This window comes from Thunnus thynnus, chromosome 8 (assembly GCF_963924715.1).
Source record: "Thunnus thynnus chromosome 8, fThuThy2.1, whole genome shotgun sequence".
In the NCBI taxonomy this organism is placed as follows: domain Eukaryota; kingdom Metazoa; phylum Chordata; class Actinopteri; order Scombriformes; family Scombridae; genus Thunnus; species Thunnus thynnus.
In genome coordinates this window covers 8,562,726-8,582,905 of record NC_089524.1, presented here as the reverse complement: position 1 = coordinate 8,582,905, position 20,180 = coordinate 8,562,726, and the positions used below count along the sequence as shown (strand labels likewise).

Below are 20,180 nucleotides of genomic sequence, written 5' to 3'. Positions count from 1 at the left end.
CCACTGATGCTTTGCATGCATGCTGGTTTTGATTGTACTTTGCTTTTCCCACGACCCCTGAATGCACCACGAGCCCTGCTGCGGCCCCTTTAACAACAATCTCCCGCGTTCCAAGTTAAGCGGAAATAGAAAGCCTTCTTTTCTCTATTTAAGCGCGCCAACGAAGACACAGGAGGTCCATCTGTACTTCATTCAAGCTGCACTAGACCGTCGGTTTTGTGTCTCTCTGCCGTCTTTACTGTCCTCCTGAAAGCATGCCAGAGGAAACGTCCGCCGCGTCCAGTTCCGGGAGGTAAAGACTCGCTTATAGTGTTTCACTGTAGTCGCTAAAACGTTACGTTACCCTGGGAAAACACAGCTAGCTAGCCTGTAGCTTGAAAACGCGGCAGCCGTTCGCGACCCTGTGTGATAAGTATTGATTGTTGTATATCTCTCAGTTATGCAAACGTACAGTAGCTGTTAAAGTTAACCGGTGTACCCGGTGGTGGCTGCAAACGCTATTAACAGACATCGCTTACACCGCCACTTGCAAGCTAGTTGGCTAACAACCACACGGTGCTAACAACAATAAAGCCGGATGTCAAGTGAGTGGTTCAACAGTAAAAACTAGGTGTGTCTGTACTTGAGATTCAGGCCAGGCAACTTATAACGGCCTTGACTGAACTCCGGTGTTTGTTTTTGTTTTTTTCTTAATCTCTGTTCACTTTTTTTTAAAGTGTGGAGGAGAAGCCGTGCTCCTCGTCAGCGGCTGCAGCAGACAGGTGAGTAAATGAACAAACAACTCTGCTGCCTCTCTTCAAAACATTACTGGACTTTGACTTATTATTACACATGCTCTGTATTTCTTGCAGCTCTGTTGACGTCATGGAGGAGGCAAAGAAGCTGATAGGCACAGGGAACAGGCATCTCGTGATGGGAGATGTTGTTTCCGCTGTCAGTGTCTTCCAGGACGCCTGCGGCATGTTGTGAGTATCAGGGATTCAGGATTCAGGGTCTTAAAACAACATTCAGGTGTCCATATGAACACTGAAAGAGGTTTCCTCACTGTAATCACTCCTTCTGTTCATATTGGCTATTAAAAGATCCTCTTCAAATGTGCTTTCAATGTAGGTAAGGGGGGGTGGCAAAATCCACAATATGTCCACACAGTCATGTTGTGCAAAAATGCATTTAAATGTTATCTGAAGCTTTTATAAGACTTCAGCAGTCTGAGGTTAGTTGTATCAAGTGGATATCTGCCACATTTACAGTCTTTTTAGCATCAAATTCCCTCTTTGTGTTTCCCTGTTCAGCTCGGATGGAAGTATAGTAACAAAGAGGGACTTTGGCACTAAAAAGATTGTAATGTTGAAAGATGTCTACTTGATTTGATTCATTTGGATGGATAAAGCCTCATATTAGCTTAAGAAACTCTTAAATACATCTTTTGTGAAGGAGGACTTCAGAAGGAATGATTTATGGCAAAACTATCCTTTTTAAGTGATTAAATGTCAACTTTCTGAGAATGTATTGGTCAGTGCAAAATGCATATTGAAATGAGATTGAATCATACTTCAACTGAATTCCAGTAGTTTTGGTAATGTAACATTAAACTGTACTTTCCTTCCAGTAAAACTTGCTCCTTTTAATACTTGTAATGTCTGTCTGTCAGGGCTGAGAGGTACGGGGACACTGCAGATGAGTGTGGTGAGGCCTTTTTCCTGTGTGGGAAGTCCCTACTGGAGCTTGCCAGGTAACTTAAATTACTCACTTTGAATCTTTTTATACTGTATAAAAGATGGTTTCACTGTAAGGCTGATTCAAAGTTGGTTTAAGTTCAATCACATGTTTATTTTTCTCAGTATGGCATTTTCCTGATGTCTACTCAGGCCTAGAATTTGATCTTAAGTCCTCGCACTGACTATTCAAAGTGAAAGTGCTGACTGGACAGCTGTTAAATTGGATTTAGAGAGCCTCAAAGTCTTTCCTTTCCCATTAAGCAGTGTATTCTGTTAACTTTGGGTAATTTGTGGTCTCTTGTGTTTTGGTTAGGATGGAGAACACTGTCCTCGGTAATGCCCTGGAGGGAGTCCCAGAAGAATCTGAGGAAGAGGAGCAACCTAGCAACCCAAATATTGAAAGTGCCAACAACCTGGATGGTCAGTATCATAAGTATTTCCAACTATCTTTTTAGCACTGAAAAGTAACTAACTTTTTTTTATATTTTGTCAGTTATGATTTCCCACTAGGAAAATTATTATGATGAAACTGAAACAAACCCTGATCTTCTTAGTCAGACAGTTAGATGAACTCCATTTTTAATTTATAGCAAGTTTGTCCCAGAGGTTTCACTTCTATTTTATTAACCTCAGTTCACAAAATGAAGTTAAAGATCATGGCTGCCTACGCTGTCAACAATAGCAAACAGTTGACACATCCATATAGTAACCTAAGAAATGTGTACATGTTTCTTGTGCTGGTAGGCAGCCAAAAAAGGTTTCACTACCGTTTTCCCACCTTGGCGTGATAGCAGAAATGCATGGAGACATAACATTTCCATCTTTCATGTCTAATCGCACACAAACACAGCAGCATTGGAAGTCAAATCATGAGTTGAAATATGAGGCTAATGTGGTTTTCAGAAAACCTCACCAGACTAATCTATTAAGAACATTTCTCACATGCTACTCTGGTGCAGAAAAAACTAGAGATGAGCTACGAAAGCAGGTGTATGATGCAATGGCAGAGGAGGAAAAGACTGCAGCAGTTGACACTAAGCTGGAGTCAGAGGATGGGAAGATCAGCACTAAAGTGAAAAAGGAAAACGGTGTGGCGAAGTCCCCAGCCAAACACGCTGTTAATGGATCAGAGAAACCCCGTGTTTCACCTGTAAACGGGGAAGAGAAGAGTACGGTCCAGGAAGACAAAGTGAACGGAGTTGAGAAGAGCCCGGGTGCTGTGAACGGTGTGGGGCAGAGTCCTACAGGGTCTCCTGGAAAAGAAACCGTGACAGAGAACAAGGTTGAAGGTTCAAAAGAGCAGAATGGCGAGAAGACGAAGGCAAAGCCAGAGGAAGGAGAAGACGAGGGATCCAAACCAGAGGCTGAACAGGATGAGGAGGAACCAGAGGGCAGTAGTTCTTCAGATACACAGTACTGTTTGTATGGATGGGTGCAGCACAAGCCGGGGATTTTGTTGGTTTTGTTTTGTCCCCCTTTCCTCTCTCTCATTGATCCGGTCCACATGTACAGGTGTCACAAAGGGTGAAGGGAAATGCACCAGAGCAAGTGTAAACTGCACTTCTAGGAAACTTTTTTCTTTTTTAGTCCATTTTTGTGCACGTTTGACTTGCGTTAATACTTAACATGAGTTGCACTGTAGGGGAAACATTTATCTCACTGTAGTAATTCTCCTGTGGCTTCCACAGATGATGACGACGACGACGATGATGACGACGATGAGGATGGAGAGAAAAATGGTGACGATAAGGTGAGTCCTTGCACAACACATTGGAATCTGTTGAAATTGGATAGAAAATACAAACAACTTGTGTTTTTTTGTTTTTGTCTTTGGTTTATTGTATGCTGTCTCTGCCTTCCAGGAAGAGGAAGAAGTTGGAAACTTGCAGTTGGCATGGGAGATGCTGGAGGTAGCTAAAGTCATCTACAAAAGGTAACATTGCCAGATGAAGTTGCTGATGAATTGGAAAAACCCCATAAGGTGCTGCTCAAGGATCAAAGATTGCATTTACTGTTTTTTTAGAATGATTATAATGTTTATTTGAAGCCTAAGTGTATATTTCCCATCTTCCCTTATTAATCTACACAGAAAGGAAAGCAAAGATGACCAGCTAATGGCAGCCCAGGCATATCTGAAACTTGGAGAAGTCAGTGCTGAATCAGGTAAGTTTGCTTTCATTATTGCTCGTCCCTACACTTTTCAGACATCAGAACTGGGGAGCAGTGTCTTTTAAAATTTCTGCAACGTTGTGAAACTGACAATCTGACATTCACACCTGCTTGCTGCAGTGATTCGCAGGAATGCAGAAGAGAGAAAGGAGCCAGGGTTTGAAGAACTCTAGCTTTTTTTTTTCGTACTTTACAACTATTCGTCACCCCTGATGTGTGAAACACTAACTACCTTCCCAGAGAGACTACTTGAAAATGTGTGCAATTGTCTCCCCCTTCCCTGTGCCAGCTGACGTTTTACTCCACCCTCAAGTGTGGCTGTTTGGAACGTCTACAAACATTTTTGCCCTCTAATGTTCAACAATCATGCAGATTATTTATTATTGAGCATAACCCGCCCTTAACTTCTTCACCTATCCAAATTTGACTCATCTGTTCCCTCTGCCAGGTAACTATCCTCAGGCGCTAGACGACTTCCAGGAGTGTCTCACCCTGCAGCTGAAGCATTTGCCTCCTCACAGTCGTCTGCTGGCCGAGACCCACTACCATGTCGCCACTACGCTGTGCTACATGGATCAGTACAGCCAGGCCATCCAGCACTACAACAGCTCCATAAAGGTCATCGAGACCCGCCTGGGTAAGACATACCTAATTGCTACGTCATTTTTAGATAAACATGACCACCAATGAGACTGTATCATGATGTGCTGATCCCAGTCACTGTCTGTGTATAGCCATGCTGCAGGAGGTGATAGACGCAGCAGAGGGTGCAGACGGGGCAGCGGAAGAGAAGACCGAGATAGAAGAGCTGAAGCGGCTTCTGCCTGACATCAAGGAAAAAGTGGAGGATGCCAAGGAAAGCCAGAGAACAGCCAGCGCCGCCTCGCATGCCATCCAGCAGACGCTAGTAGGTAGACGGGACAACAAAATGATGGGTTAAAGGATCCAGCGGTTAAAACATTCTTTCTCTTTGTGAGAATGAAAAGTGCAAACCATGTTTAAGTGCAGTATAGATGTATGAAAGGGGCAAGTTGATGCAGCCTTTGCTCTTGGGTAACTGACCAACCTCTTGCAGGGCGGTGCCTCAACCTCCTCAGCATTCCTATGTGAAAACGGGGGCCCTTCATCTTCATCATCATCTTCATCTGCATTTGCAACAGTCAGCACGGTAAGGAAGAACTTTGTATTGCACATAGATCTTAAAAACTTGGGTTAAAAAAACCTACATACGCTAATGCCCTCCCCAAATAAACATCACAAACGAATTTAAACATTTCTATTTCAGATCCCAGTGAAATCATCTGACAGCGCCTCATCTTCCAAAGCCGTCTCCGACATCTCCCACCTCGTCAGGAAAAAGGTGAGGCTACTTATCTCCTCTCGCCAGTTTCCACTAATCATCTTGAATTCTGCAATTTTTTTTTTATCTGACAGATCAGCAGCAGAAGTCTAGCAGGAATAAAAACCTTCCATACCGGGGCTGTAATCTGTATATTGAAACTGGCCATGTTTTTATGTTGCGAGGTGTGCTTGCCTGCTCTAGTTCTAAGTTGTGTCTTCAGACAGAAAGCAAAGTGAATTTTTTCCCCTCCTGTCATCTACACAAAGTTGACCATTGGACCAAATATCCAGTTTATGCACCAGACCCACTGACCTGGTGTTTTTTGGTCAATTCTATTACTCCAGCCTTTACTTTCTCCTCTTGACCCTGAAGGTTTATGATGCAGATCCATAAAGTCTGGGGAAAAGTGCAAATTCGTTCAAAATGAAACCGTTTCACTCAAACGCGTCACATCATTTGTGTGGCCCCCCGCCGCCAAATTCACATCTTTCCCTTGACTTTCGGGCAACTTCCTAAAATTCCACATCACTTTCTGTCTGAACACACGTCAGGAAGTCATGGCTTTCTGTGAGTGTCAATCTTTTAGCTGGTGTGTGGCCCTTGCAGTGTTTGAAGTGTGACTTTTTTGTTTTAGTGAACTGTAGTTGTGGTGTGTATGTGTGTAGGTGACTGTGTTGTGGTAGAGCTTAATACTAGTAATTAAGCTTTTGATCTGGGCTGTGTGCATGATGCATCAAATTGTGACCTTGACAATTGTAATTGTTGGGCAGCTTCTGTGCTGAATTCGGTTTCCCCTTTTTTCTAAATATTACCCTCAAAGGTTGTTTTGCATGGAATACAGTTGTGTACAGCGGCCTTCAGTCTTCTCTTCCCTCCCCTTTTGTCCTGGTTATGTTTCTACACAGAGGAAACCAGAGGAGGAGAGCCCAGTAAAGGACACTGATGCTAAGCAGGCGAAACAGGAAGCCACAGTTAATGGCAGTGGGGGTTCTAGTGCCAGCAACGGCAATGGAGTCCAGGAGGAAAAATCACAGGAGGCGAGTGTTAGAATATATTCCTACAAAGAGATAAAACCTGAGGACCGCAGTCTTAAAATAAGATTGCGCTGTGGTGATGCTGTTTTTGGATACAGTAGTTACTACTTACGGGGTTTGAGAGAGTAATCACGTCTCAATCCGTGTTCGGGTTGTTTTCCAGTCCTGGAATCTATAAAAATGGAGGGAAAATGCAGAGACGTCTACCACAAAGTTGAGAGGAATCCTTTTGTAATGTGGTGTTTTTAACTCTGTATGGGTTCACATGATGAAACTGAATGCCTGTGGTAAGATCTGTGTCTGGGACCTTCTGGCTGGCTTTAAAGTGTAGGGGCAAGACAAAAAGGTGACTATCATATGGCTTTTTGTTCAAAATCACCACTCAAATATTCTTGGTGTCTATACAGGTGAAAATCACACCGTTCAGTCCCAGACCACCTAACTACATTTAAAGCCTCAAGTGTTCCTGTGATTTAAGTTACTGCTGTCTTAAATGATGACTTGAATCAGAACAAACTGCTTGCGTCACTGAAAGTTCAGAAAGTGTGTGTATGTCTTTGTGCAGTTTTCAAAAAGGAACAAATGAAATCATTTTTGTGACTGTTCAAGTTGTATTAGTTTTAAAAACTGCAGCGATGAGAGCTCTTACAAGAGTTAATCAAGACAAATCAGCAATCTGAACATTTTTCTCTTGACTGGAAGAAGGCAGAGTTCAGTCTGAAGCCTTTCCTGCTGTTATGTTAAATTGTTTGTGTTTTTTTTCCTTGTTTCCTGCAGCCTGCCAACCAGTCAGCCTCTGTCAAGTCTTCGGCGTGATGATCCTCACCTCTTTCCTGATCTTCAAAAACCAGCACAGCATGCCTGTCGAGCCCCTCCACCTACAACACTTTTGTTTTTGTAAATAAGATCCATTTTCATAGATTTGTCTGTCCAGTTTTGTATACTTGTAGTAAAAAAAGAATAAAGAATTTGCAAAAGTAAGATTGTATCACCAACCTTCTTTTGACTTTGAGGACTCAAAACACAGTTATGGCTTTGAATGGCAAAACATTAGATGTTGTTAGACAGCCACAGTGGTGGGACATCTCGAATGTGTTCAACATATTCAGACTAAAGTTGATGTATAAATGCATAAATCAGACTATTCTGAGTGGGGAAAGTTTTTCCAAACATTACTTTTTTCTAATGAATACTCCACCACTGCAACAGGTTCAACAGGAAACGGCTGCAATAATTAGTCCACTGACTTCACATGAATCTGCAAGTTTTGATAAGAAGTTTACATTTGTTGCAAGCAAAGTTGCTCAAGCTGTCTTAAATGTACAAAGCTTCTGGTTTTCTGAGTCTTTTATGATAAGAAATCAATTATCTTTGGGTTTTGAACTGTTGGTTGAACAAACATTTGAAAATATTACCATGGGCTCTCGGAAATTGGGGAGTATTTTCACTATTGCCTTACATTTATAGACCAAACAATTTGGGGAAAAAAAAAACCCCAACAATGAATCATTGTTGCAATCCTAAAAGTATGACTGTACAAAAAATGAAAGCACTTCAGTTAAAACAGTTTAATTTTAACACTGGAAAGTCAAATCCCTGTGCTCTTCTTTCCAACAGCTCATTGCTTCATGTTCATATAACACGTCTTGCATAAAGGCCCTGAATGTAGACCACTGCATACCTCAATCACAAAACAAGTGAAATAAATTCCTGCAGTGGCCCTCGTTTACACTTCTACACAATTACACCACATAAATCATCATTAAAGATGTGGAAGAAACATCCTGTGTAACATCCTGTATGGTATTGATGTCTTTTTCAGCTCTGACTGGCCTCCTCTGTGGGGGGAGGCTCTTGGTGATCAGTGAAGGGCAGGTGGGAGGAGAGTTGATCCGCTCCAGAGGACTGCGGAGCTGAAACAGGAAGAGTCACAGGAAGAGTAGACACCTGTGTTGAGACACAAGACACAACACTGCAATGAAGCATCTTGTGTAAAAAAAAATAAAAAGTGTAGCATGCACCTGCCTCCAATGCAAGATGATTAAATTCTCCAGTATTCTGGTCCTGTGTAGGTGGTCTGATAGTGGTACATAGTATTTACATTATTCTCAGTGTAAACTGTCACAGATTTAATTGTCTCTGGCTAAAGATGACAAAACATCTGGACTGACACTGGAGCAAAACCAAATTAATTCAAATTACAGTATGAGCCTTGTGTATAACAAATTCCTTTGATAAGCTGGTTTTCAGCACAAATACTGGAATCCATTCAGGCTCTTCTTAACCTACCACAGCTGGATATTTATAGTGGCTGGTGCTGCTGGGGTCGGGCTTTACCACAGTCTGCACATCTCCATCTCGACTGTTGACCAAACGTACACACAGCTCCATGTTGTCCACCTTTAAAGACACAGATAGAGTCAGGTCTGTAATTTACCGCCTTGCTCTTTCTAAACCAAAACAGTGCTTTGGCCCTAAAATCTCAATCAAATTGCTGCCTAGATATAACATCTGATAGACAACATACATGGATACAGTACTGTGTATGTATAGTAGCACCTGCTGGTCTCAGGATTTGAACCTGATAACTCTTGGTGTCTTTATACCTGAGGTATTGAGTTGAGCTGGGCAAGGCTTAAGGAGGGTCTAATAGGCAGTCTGCGCACTGGCGCCCTCCAGTGGCCACTACAGAGCTGTTGGTGAAGAGAAAATATTAAAATGTTATCACATATACTTTAAAAAAGAGTATTGGGTCAGTTAGAAATGTGTTAAAACTATTGAGGCTTGTATGATCAACTCTGATAGATTAATGCTCCTTATGCAGGTGTAGTGATTCCTTTACTGTACATCTTTACAGATTGCAATAAGAGCACACATAAGACACTGCTGTAGCTACTGCAATAACATCACAAATTCCCATATAGTATAAAATGGATTTGCACATTTTTACAGCAGTATACAAGCTGTGACTGATCCTGCTTTTAGACCTGGTTGTGTTGGTCAAAGAGTTCCAGTCGTGTCCAGCCACAGGGCAGCAGTTTGAAGACGTCCTGGTTATAAACATCCAGATCTCTTGCTGTCTGGATCTCCACCACTAGAGAGAGGGAGCGTGACGGCTGGATCCTACAGGGAGAAAAGGTTAGAGAGATATACAGTATATAGACAGACAATGCATATAATGTCATAACTGCATGCGACAGCTTCACTGCTATATAGTAGATCCTGTAGATATACGTATAAATATAACCAACTTCCTCTCTAGGTGTTGTCCCTACCTGGGTAAAGGTTGTTTGACAGACAGGAGGGCATAGTTTCCAGGTTGCAGGCTATGAGTGTACGGCAGGGACACTCCCGGCAGGCACTGGACAGGGGGCAGCGGAGTCAGTGGTCCCACTTCTTGACCTTCAGAGTAGAGAGCCGCCACCAGGCGCAACACCGTCTGAGAGGCGTCAATTCCCAGCACCAGGTCATAAAAAACCACAAAACCAGCTCTGAAAAACCAGAGATCATCTTTCACTCAGTGAGGTAAATCATCGACAGGATGAGTAGATGATTCGATGTGATTCACAGTCACTTTATTACTACTTGAATGTGTCACTTGAATTATAGGCTATATGAGAAGATTTAAATATACAACCCGTTCTGTATACTGTTACATAGAGGCAGCTTAACTGGCTAATTGAGACCAATATTTTGTGCAGTTGCAACACACAGTTTTTCTGCTTAGTATGGAGACAGATTTTGGGTGTTTGATGTGTTTTGTGTGAGTTTAACTGATTTGGTTCCTGTGTAAAGTGTGCAGCTAAGGGTAAGTCCAGTGTTTTTATTTATTGTTTAAATAGGTTTTGGGGTAATTGTGTGTAAGAAACATGCAGATTTGAAGTGAGGATTTGACATATTATGGATTGTATGTGAGCTGATTTTAATAATAGCACATCTCTTTTGGTTAAGTGTTTTTGTTTAGCGGTAGTGAAATGCTGTATACCTGTTAAAGATCCTTATGTTTCAGTAATTTTGTTATCAGTGGGAATATAAATGTTACTTACAGTAATGTACCTAGTTTACACATTATAGTTAATGCAGTGTGAGTGATTGTTTCTATTTGTTGCTTGATGTGAGCTCAGTGTGTAGCTAAACTCCAGCCTGATTCTGACATGTAAATGGCCTGTTTGGTGGACGGTGTGGGGAACTAAACTGACGCAGGGTCATAGGGTGCTGGACTCAGGGAGTCCAGTGGGTCCACCATGCATCTTCCTAATGGAGAGGTGAAGGATCTGGCCTGGAGCTGAGGCACACAGAGACATTTCTGAATCAATGTCATAAACAAACACTGACAGTAAATTATTATTGAGCAATCAGTCATCTAAGGACTTTTTATGACATGATTGAAAGCAACTTTTACATTAGTTGGATTGAAAAACTGCCTGAAACCAGAGTTCATAAACATGTTTGACTGCAGTTGTAAACTGTGTACCAGGGGAAGAGGTACATGCGTGTGGGTGTTGGGTTGGAAGGGGATTGGAGGTGGAGGAGGCTGTCTGCGAGGCCTGGGAGTTTCTTTGCTTCTTTCCATCTCTGCTTGTAGAGCAACAATCTGCTGGAGGTTCTGAGTCTGAATCAGCTCAAGCTCAGTCCTCGCTGCTGCTGCAGAACACAATAAAACATCCTCTGTGAGCTGTCAGACATGTTTAGAAAGCAAGCAAACAGCATTTATTTATGCAGCAAAACAAGGTTACAAATTGCTTTACAGGAAGGAGACAGAGAACACTATATATAAAATGAGGAGAAATAAATGTGTAATCCACAAAGTTAAAGTAGTTAAATAAAGAAAAAGAAAAACTTTTTAAAGAAATGCACTGCTTCTCTGAGACTTTGCAGAGGAGGCTGTTCCAGAGTCGAGGAACACTGTCCAACCTTCATAGTTATGATGTTTCTTCCTGGCCAGCTGGATCATGAGGATCTCCTCTTCCAGTCGTTGGTTCTCCTGCTCCACAGCCAGCAGCTCCCAGCTTGGACCCCGCTGAAGAGGCTTCACATCTGGGCACGAGGACAACCAGAGATGTGGCTCAGGGTCAAACAGTAATTTACCCTCAATTCTGTGTCATAAGCCTGGAGTTTGTACTGAATACTTGAGACAAGGTTTTGTTTATTGCCTCATGGCTTAATTTGCTAAGCAGGGAGCCCAAGTCTCCTGAGTTGATAATCTATGTTAAACAATACATTTCATCTTCAGCTGAATGTACCAAACGAAAAAAAGCGATAAAAACAGCGCAGATCTTATTAGATATTGTTTCATTAACATTACCTGTCTGCCCCCGTCTTTGCGTCTTGGGTCTCTTTCCTGATGATATGAAACTATCAAAATATCCTGCAGGCAAAATATTGTATTGCACTTCCATTGATACTCAATGGATAAAAAGCCTCTCAAGCTGCCTGGCAACGGTAAAACTGACGCATGCTGCAAAAGGCCACTTGCAAAATAATACTGGGCGACCAAGTTACCCTACTAACTTTATACTTTCTGATTAAGTGATGAAGAAATGTAGTTTATGTGTGACAGTATTTATTTATTTTTTGTCATTTTTTCATGTAAAGTTTTTTGTTTTGTTTTACTTTTTATGTCCTTATTTAAAGTGCAATGCTCCAATCCAGAGTGCGTTTTGCATTCACTGTGTTTTAGGTGTTATAACTGATGATGTGAAAAAAAAAGATAATGGACTAGAATTCCCTCATCATGGACTCGGTGGTGTAAATTAGTTTTCAGAGCAGAAAAATCAAGCCGAGTAAACTTAATAAACAAAGCCTGTGAATTCTGCAGTAAGCCCATCCTGCTCTACTTAAATACATTAACACAGCTGAGACTTATACAGTGACAAACACAACATACTTTCTCTTCATCATCGCTCTGATTCTTACTCTCTTTCTTCCTGGCCTTGGCGGCTGTTGCTGGTTGGTTCTTCTCCAGTCTTTGGGCTTCTGCCTGCAGGTCAATCATATGTGCCACAATGGCTGGATCTGACCCACCTGACTGCATGTATGCCTGCCGCAGAGCTCTGCACCAGTGACAGATTTTTACTTGATATAACCATACAGCTCAGTCGAATGTACTCATAATCATATAAGCAACCTGCTTTTTGTAACAGTAACAGCATTTGATCTTGTTTTCTCCTAACAGCAAAGTGGTTTTAAAATAAATTACTCTTGAAAAATGTAGGTTTATACTTTATCTGTGCTGAGAGAGGGCCATCCACAGTAGAAATGAGCTCATAGTTGTCATCATGATGCATCCTTTTATTCTTGTGTGGAGCTAGCTGATCAGCAGGTACAGAGACCTCTTTTATACTAAAAAGAAAAGGAGAAATAAAAACATTGTAGATCATCTAAATGAGATCATATTGTGGCATCTACAGAAAGTCTCCCAGCCAGTATCCACAGTACCTCACAATAGGAAATTCAATTTATTCGACCACAAATGGTGCAATGAGGAACTACCCAGGCATAATGAAACACATAATTGATGCTCTGAGTCATCCAACAGCTAGAAAAAAAAGACATATTTTACTAAATATTCCTCTTGGTGAGAGAGCACTACAGAAGCAGTCGTTTTTCTTCAAATGCCACATTTGTATTAGTGGAGCTAATTTCTAATATCAATCTTGAGCACAGTAATATTTTTACACTGTAGTATTGCTACTTTTACTTGATAAGAAAAGCCTGAAACTGGATCATGCACACACACACTTACTGTAATGTGTGGAGGTGTTCAGCGAGTTGTTGCAGTGTTTCCTTGTTCCTCTCCTCCTGCTCTCTGAGCTCCGTCAGCAGACCCTCCAGGTGAGTTATGTTGCTCTGCTCAGTCAGCACACTTACCTGAAGGGCCAGCTCTGACACACAATACACATAACACAGTTTTAGAGCAATCTCTGATGTTGATATCAAGTGTATATTTGAGATGATGCCTACATTTTCCACACAAAGGCCAGAGGAGATATTTGGCCTACAGGGTCTCAAGCAGCTTGTTGCTCACCGTCTCTCTGCTGCTCCAGCTGCTGGTTGTGAGCATGTATCAGGGCCAGCTGGTGCTCATGGAGAGCTGCCATTTCCCTCATCTCCTTCAGTCTGTCAGTGTGACCCAGCTGACGCCCACAAGCCTAAGAAATGTGTTTATAAGCGGACGGATTCATCATCAGCATTGATTTTTAAACATCTTACACCCTGGAGCAAAATGACTCATTTCTTTTGTCACCCGGAGACCCACTATCATTAAAATGTACTCTTGTCTTGTATCTGTCTTCTCCCAGAGTGACCTGTGACTCATCCTGACACCGCTGGGTGATGACTTAATCTATTATTGAAGAGCTTTTTACAACATAGAAGAAATGTGCATGCTTGTGGTACATTGATAAGTGCTCACCACATACCATGGGCTGAATGGTACAGTAAAAGGAAAAAGAAAAATATGTACAGTATGAGGAAAGAGACTGGAAGAGCAGTCACCTCAGTGTCGGTGCTCCTTTTTGACCCGTTTGGTAAAATTTCTTCAACAGACATCCTCAACTTGTGAAACTGAAAGTCAGAGAAGAGAGAATCAGTTTAAAATGCTTCTGGTGGATGGATACAATTGTTTTTCCATTGTGTTTTGGATGTTGGCAGGAAAGATGAAGTGTGGTTTGTGCAGCGGTTCAGTTTTTACCTCATCAGTGAGGTTTTGTAGAGCAGCACTCTCTTCTGCTTTTCCTGACTTTGGCTCAGCATCAACACTCCTCCACCTGGTGATGTTCTTCCACTGACCTCTGAGCTGCACAAACACAAATACATGTACAATGTTTTCCGCTGCATCTGTTTTTTTGAATGACAGAGATGGCACATAAAATCAGCTTTATTGTTTATTAGAGTGTTAAAGAGAACATCCACCCTAAAACATACATACATATATAAATAATATTGAACTGTCACTTCCAGTTTATTAGGTACACCTGTATCTGACACATATTAGCTAGAGGTGTGTTGATTTAGCTCTATGGTGATTTGTGAGACCAACTCTATGGTGATTTATGGTGCTGTTGTACAGGACTGCATTATATTTAGGACTCAGTATTATTTATTTAAAGAAAAAATCCAGGATTTTAAAAAGATACCATTAATGCATATTATCTGAGCTATCAACACAACAAACAGACCAATTTTCACATTCATGGTAAGTTAATAGCTTCATATTGTAAAGTCTTCAACAAATAAATAATATGACTTTATTGAGTATCTACTGCAACAGTGATGAGATCTCAAAATCACTCATATATGTATCAAAATCACTTTATACTCACTTTCTTAAGATAAAAGAACTCTTCCTGTTACCCCCTCCCTGCTCTCCCTTACTTAATCAGTATTACTTGCTTACCTGTACAAGATCAGGGGTTCTGGTCTGTTTAGGGTGCACATCTCCAGCGTTGTCTCTGATGAGAATCTCAGAGCTGTGCCTTCGCACCCGAAGGTGCCCTACCTCACTCCCAATGCAGAACAGTGCTTTGTGTTTCTCGAGCAGCCCAGTGGAGCGAAACACCATGTGACAGACTCCACAGATGAACTCTTCCTCCATTTGGTGTCAAAGCTAATGTTTCGTAAAAATTAAAAAAAATGTTTGCAGGACTTCAGCTAAAATAATGTATGGTTATCTATTAGATTAATAGTCTATCCACTAACTGAAATATTGCAGGAATAACACACTTGAAAGAGAAAAGTCCCACTAAAAATGTTCCAAGAAAGAGATTTCTTGGAACATAAAAATAAAACACCTCTTATTCTTAGTGTTGCATCAGCTCATTTAAAGGTAGTGAAACACGTTTGCTTTGTTCCTTAATTACTGAGTTTCTGGCTCACATGTTTGTTAGCGACTGTCGCCATGCCACTGACTTTGTTGTAAGGGTGTGGTGAGTTCCTCTGAACTCGCCAGCCTTTACCTCTGTCTATTTGATAAATATGTGTTTCTATACTGTATATCAATGTGTCAGTGTTATAATTTTAACATGTTTTCCCACCAGGACAAAACCCACAGCCTAAAATGTCCAAAAAGGCAGCTTGAATATGAATAGCTCTTATGATATGAGAGAATTATACCACAAGAGAGTATTTGTTGTTTTGGGACACACACATTAACAACCCTCAGAAATAGCAAAGATTAGTCTTGACAAGCTTTAAAATGTTCTTGCATGAAGCATGTAATTTGTATGAATGTCTACATACTGTCATATTCATCTGGTATTTGTAACCTTAATTAGAAATTGTAAATCAATTCCCATATGCAATAAAAAAGTTAAGCTTACGGGCTAAATTTAAGAAAAACAAACAGTCCCAAGCAAATAATAAGCCACTACACCACTAGGTATCATGCTGGTTTTGGCATAATGACTGGAAAGAAGATAATAGGTTGTATTTGGTTTAATTGCACAACCGAAACAAAAAATATGACAAACATCTGGTTCTAAGTGCTTTGATCAGAAAACCTTGTTTGAATAAGTGTGAATCTTGTTTCTTCTCTCTCTCTGTTTATAATCATTTAAATGAAACTGTCAGGGAGAATGCATTGAGGGTTTCAGTATCAACATGCAGGTAATCAATACATTTAATTCATTTATCAACACAGACACACAGACTTACCGGACATGACACTTCATTTTCTAAGCCGTACATGAAATTACAAGCAGTACTATAATAGAATAGGCTTCATTATAACAGAAAAACTGCCTTTAAAATGGGTCATTCAAAGATTTATTTATTTAGGAAAATGCTGTCATATCAATTTAAGAGGGAGTGGAGTGCAATGTACCGTAGGTGTTTTGTGTAAATACTTGCACAAAATAATCCTAAAACTCTGGTTGGAAAAATTAAAATATGACCCATTCACTGTCTTTAACCCTTAATTTTCTAGTCTTGTCACATCAAAACTTAGATTCCCTCTGATTAATAGCTTTAGGAAAAAGTTTTACTGGCTGTGTGCATAGCCAGCTGTACAATAGTAATAGTAAAATATTTATACTGTAATTCACCAAATTTAAGTAGTTTCTTGTACTCCATGGGTAGAGTATGTGGCAGCTGTAAGCCTGTTTCTATTTCTGCACTACTACTCCAACTGCATTACACGTCCATATGCTTTCTTTCATCCATTTGAATATTCATAACGCGCCTTTGATGTTTTCTTACCCTTGAGTGAGCGCACTGAGAGGCTGACTGCAGTGAAAGTCTGGCTCCAAAGCACCAACAGTAAAGTCCTGGACCTCAATGAGTATATTCACTCTGTTGTTTCAGTGTAAGATTCAGATAATAATCTGACTTTAATGAGAAATAACATAACAACAAACCTGTCTGGTAAAAAAGTGGACAGGGAATAGTCATCAAACAATGATCTTGTCTGGTCTTATGTTTGTAAAGGATAAGGCTGGTGATTTTCTGTATTTTTTCTTGTTGGCCACAAATCTCATGTGCAGAGCCAAACCAACAATTAATTGATCTACTTACAAGTATTGTGTGTGTATCCCGAGCCTAATACATCTTATTCCTCTGTGCCACGGACCTCCATTGTTGTCCAAAAAACTAATTTGTGCTGACTGACCTGTTCCTTCACCACAAAGATTATGGTCACAGTAGCTTCTAGAAACAGCTCGAAAGACAGCGATCACATTCTCAGTCTCCAGTTCTGTGTAACGCAGTTCCATTTACAGTGTTTCACTAGCTTGTTGTACTACATATTGCAACCTCTTGACTTTGCTCTGAAGTTCTTTGAGAAAATTACAATATAGTACAAAGTCAAGAGGTTATAATATGTAGCACAACAAGCTAGCGAAACACTGTAAACTGCATTACAAGGAACTACTCTCTGGAGACTGAAAATGTGATCACTGTTATTAGTCTTTGCAGCTGTTTCTAAACAAACTACCGTCACCGGCGGTGTGGCTCGCTGATGCACAGAGGAATAAGAGAAATAAGGCTTTGGATCCACACACAATACTTGTAAGTAGGATCAGTTCATTGTTGGTTTGGCTCTGCACATACAGAGAAATATAGAAAATCACCAGCCTTATCCTTTAAATATTCAAGAAATACCCTGAAGCATCTACATATTCTGCTTTCATTTAACAGAAGTGTGTCATGGAAAATCAGTCTGTACAGTCTTTTAGACTCTACAAGGACAGCTTCTATCAGGTCAGCTCTGTCGGGAGGAGATTCTCACATCTAATTGCTTCATGGCGACTCTTCTTAAATGTGTTCAGATCTAGAGGGCAAACTCGTGTCAGCATCAAGCCAGCCACGTCACAAAACTATGACACAGTCAGCGGAGCACATTACCACATTTGAATGTGACAAACAGACTTCTGATTTCCGTGGCGATCAATCAGAAAAGACACACACTTGTATCTGTTACTACATTAGGAACATTCTACTCAATTTTCCAAACATTTCTACCTCAAATTGTTTTTACCTGCCTTTTTAATTCTTTTTTTCTACTCTGTTCAGTGAAAACGATGCCCCCTGCTGACAGGTTTTTGTACAATCAGCCTTACTGTTATATACTGAGGGTTGTGGGATCTTCAGCATTGCAGTAACAACATTTTTTTTGTCTTTTTAGAGGGTTTATAGACAGTGTTACAATTGGAAGCACTTGTTCTGTGATGTGTATTTAATGGAGAAAAGTTAAAGGCAAAGAGGGATGTAAAATGTTGTATCTGTTATAGCACATTTACTGCTAACAATTTCTGACCAGTGGAAGTGTGATGTACTTTCATATTTCTATAAATATATTTGCATTGTAAAAAAAAGAGTGCACACTTACTCCTAAAGCCACAAATCAAATTTTAATCCAAATAGACAATGTTTCGATCCAATTTGGATCTTCATCAGGTCAAAAAAAAGCAAATGAACAAATTTCCCAAGATGTCGAACTTTTTTTATACCTATTTATATTATACACACAAAGAAAGCCTTTGAAATCTTGAAACTTCCATGTTATTTATTTTATCTGTGTTATTCATACAAGTACTAACAAATTACAGCCGATCATGAGATGTGAGATGTGAATTTAAAAAAAAAAGACTCATACTAACGTTTTAAGTGAGAGCAGCTTTCCCCTCAACGTCCCCTTTAAATCTAAGGTTTACTGAGGAGACGTATTTTGTAGTTTGAGTCATTTTGTCTCCCGATGCTGCATTTACAGTAACAGTCTGCTATGAAGCAACAACAGCCTTCATAATACTGAGACAGACTGCTGCTGTGAGCTGAAATATTCAACACACCTCTGACAGAGAGAGAGAGAGAGTTGAGGACTTGAACTCTTTTCTCTCTCCCACATCCCTCCTCCTGCTTTGCAACACACACTCACACATGCCCGTCTGTTGCTAGGCAACTGTAAAATAAAGGCTCTGAAGTCAGAAGAGAGAGAGAGAGAGAGAGAGAGAGAGAGAGAGAGAGAGAGAGGGAGAGACCGAGAAGAGAGAAAGAGAGTTCACAAGTACTGCAATCCACTACTGTTTGTTTGGCTCTGTACATGATCCCACCACAGTTCTCAGTACCCATCTGTGGATCTGCAAGGACTTGTCACTTCTGGTTCTCCGTCAGCCGGGCCAATCAACGTTAGGATAGGGGTGGGCCCAGTGGTTTCCTAGGTTACCTGTGTGATTGACGTTCAGCCTCCTGCAGCGGAGGAGCGCGTGGCAGTGTATCACTGATGCTCCTGCTCCCCCCCGCACTCCCCTCCACCCCCGCCGGAGACTGTGGAGAAATCTGGAGAGAGTAGAGAGGAGAGACAGAGAGAAAACACAAGAGCAAGAGGAATGCTGATTATTTAAAGTCCTTCGCTCTCTTTCTGCTGTCTTTACTGGAAAAGATGAACGCCGGAGCGCTGGAGGAAGCCGGCTGAAGGGAGAGGAGAGGAAGAATTCCTGAAGAAGGGGGATTTGTTGGTAAGAGAGCCCCACACCACTTTTCTCTGTCTGTCTTGGCTTTACCAGTCACCTGTCCTTGCCAGCACTGTGAATTATGGGACACTGATAGCAGGTAAACAGAGGCTTCTCTGGGCTTTGACTGTACTGCATGTGTGGGTGAGACGGAGAGAAAGACAGATTCTCTGCATGCTGCGTGGCTGTAGAGGGGGTTTGGTGTTACTGTATGAAACCTACATTACACTGGAAACCTGTTTTACAGTATCAGTGATGCAAATGCTGAGTCAAGAGCTCCTGGACTATATGGGAATATAGGAGCCAGAATGATTAATATTATACCACATATATGAGCTGTATCAGTGATTTTAGGGCTACAGTTTCAGCTGAGGTGAGGATTTCTAGGCTTGTCAACTGTATCTGCATTGGAGGAGGAGTATTAATTACATAACGCTTCATCTATACTCTTGTATCAGGGATTTTACCATAGCTGTGCAGCATCATGCTGTCCCACTAGTCCAGAATTGCTTCACTGCTGTGTGGCTTTTCTACTGTAAACTAGAAAGACATAATGGGATGTTTCTTAACTTCAAGGGATTTTCTTTGTTTGTCTGATTGTACATGCTTTATTGATGTGGACAGATATACGAGTTAACAAGTGAATCTACGCTCCCCGTGACTTTCTACAATTTGGAGATCATAAAGAGAGACAATATGCAACTTAGGTCACGTGTTGGATTCAAACCGTAAGTGCATGGCATGCCTGCCAGTCCTCTGTGTCACCAGGATTCCCCAAAACCTCCATTAGTAACCTCGGGTCAGGCGACAGCCGGCTCCTCCGTGCCCTCAGGAATAAGCTATGCACCATCGGGGGATTTGGCTTTCTGCTCGGCTGCTTCCCCCCAAACAATAGTCCTCTACCCAACCACCTGAGGACACCTCACACACTTTTAGGCTCTTTTAGATCAGGTGTGAAACTTTAATCTGTGCT

General features: G+C 41.1%; 2 protein-coding genes across 5 annotated transcripts; one reads left to right on the top strand and one right to left on the bottom strand.

Annotated features, from left to right (window-relative positions):
- Window positions 1–134: 134 nt before the first annotated feature.
- On the top strand, window positions 135–7,244 carry nasp (nuclear autoantigenic sperm protein (histone-binding)). Of its 4 annotated transcripts, none has more exons than XM_067596341.1 (15): window positions 136–292; window positions 717–761; window positions 852–965; window positions 1,652–1,732; window positions 2,032–2,138; window positions 2,678–3,109; window positions 3,407–3,468; window positions 3,581–3,651; window positions 3,808–3,881; window positions 4,336–4,524; window positions 4,622–4,794; window positions 4,963–5,055; window positions 5,173–5,247; window positions 6,135–6,266; window positions 7,041–7,244. In XM_067596341.1, exons 1-15 carry the CDS (start codon window positions 255–257, stop codon window positions 7,077–7,079), a joined length of 1,725 nt encoding a protein of 574 aa, XP_067452442.1. In that variant the 5' UTR covers window positions 136–254; the 3' UTR covers window positions 7,080–7,244. The 4 variants fall into 4 exon arrangements, with proteins under 4 accessions (XP_067452444.1, XP_067452442.1, XP_067452441.1 ...); XM_067596340.1 differs by having other exon boundaries at window positions 137–292; window positions 2,678–3,112; XM_067596343.1 differs by lacking the exon at window positions 2,678–3,109 and having other exon boundaries at window positions 135–292.
- Window positions 7,245–7,515: 271 nt separating this feature from the next.
- ccdc17 (coiled-coil domain containing 17) lies at window positions 7,516–14,859 on the bottom strand. The gene is made up of 14 exons (XM_067598163.1): window positions 14,662–14,859; window positions 13,957–14,061; window positions 13,291–13,414; window positions 13,009–13,147; window positions 12,486–12,605; window positions 12,151–12,316; window positions 11,178–11,265; window positions 10,635–10,907; window positions 10,463–10,574; window positions 9,539–9,754; window positions 9,251–9,386; window positions 8,870–8,956; window positions 8,553–8,663; window positions 7,516–8,210 (listed from the first exon to the last, which is right to left on the bottom strand). Exons 1-14 carry the CDS (start codon window positions 14,857–14,859, stop codon window positions 8,082–8,084), a joined length of 2,004 nt encoding a protein of 667 aa, XP_067454264.1. The 3' UTR covers window positions 7,516–8,081.
- Between the last annotated feature and the right edge of the window lie 5,321 nt (window positions 14,860–20,180).

Bases quoted from the DNA above. Each gene is read 5' to 3' on its own strand.
- nasp (XM_067596340.1), top strand. From the start codon at position 255: ATGCCAGAGGAAACGTCCGCCGCGTCCAGTTCCGGGAG. The intron at 293-716 runs GTAAAGACTCGC...TTTTTTTTAAAG, and splicing joins GCCGCGTCCAGTTCCGGGAG to TGTGGAGGAGAAGCCGTGCT. The intron at 3,882-4,335 runs GTAAGTTTGCTT...TCCCTCTGCCAG, and splicing joins AGAAGTCAGTGCTGAATCAG to GTAACTATCCTCAGGCGCTA.
- ccdc17 (XM_067598163.1), bottom strand. From the start codon at position 14,859: ATGGAGGAAGAGTTCATCTGTGGAGTCTGTCACATGGTGTTTCGCTCC. The intron at 13,415-13,956 runs GTAAAAACTGAA...CACATTTCTTAG, and splicing joins TACAAAACCTCACTGATGAG to GCTTGTGGGCGTCAGCTGGG. The intron at 10,575-10,634 runs GTCCTTAGATGA...TTATGACATTGA, and splicing joins TTTCAATCATGTCATAAAAA to TTCAGAAATGTCTCTGTGTG.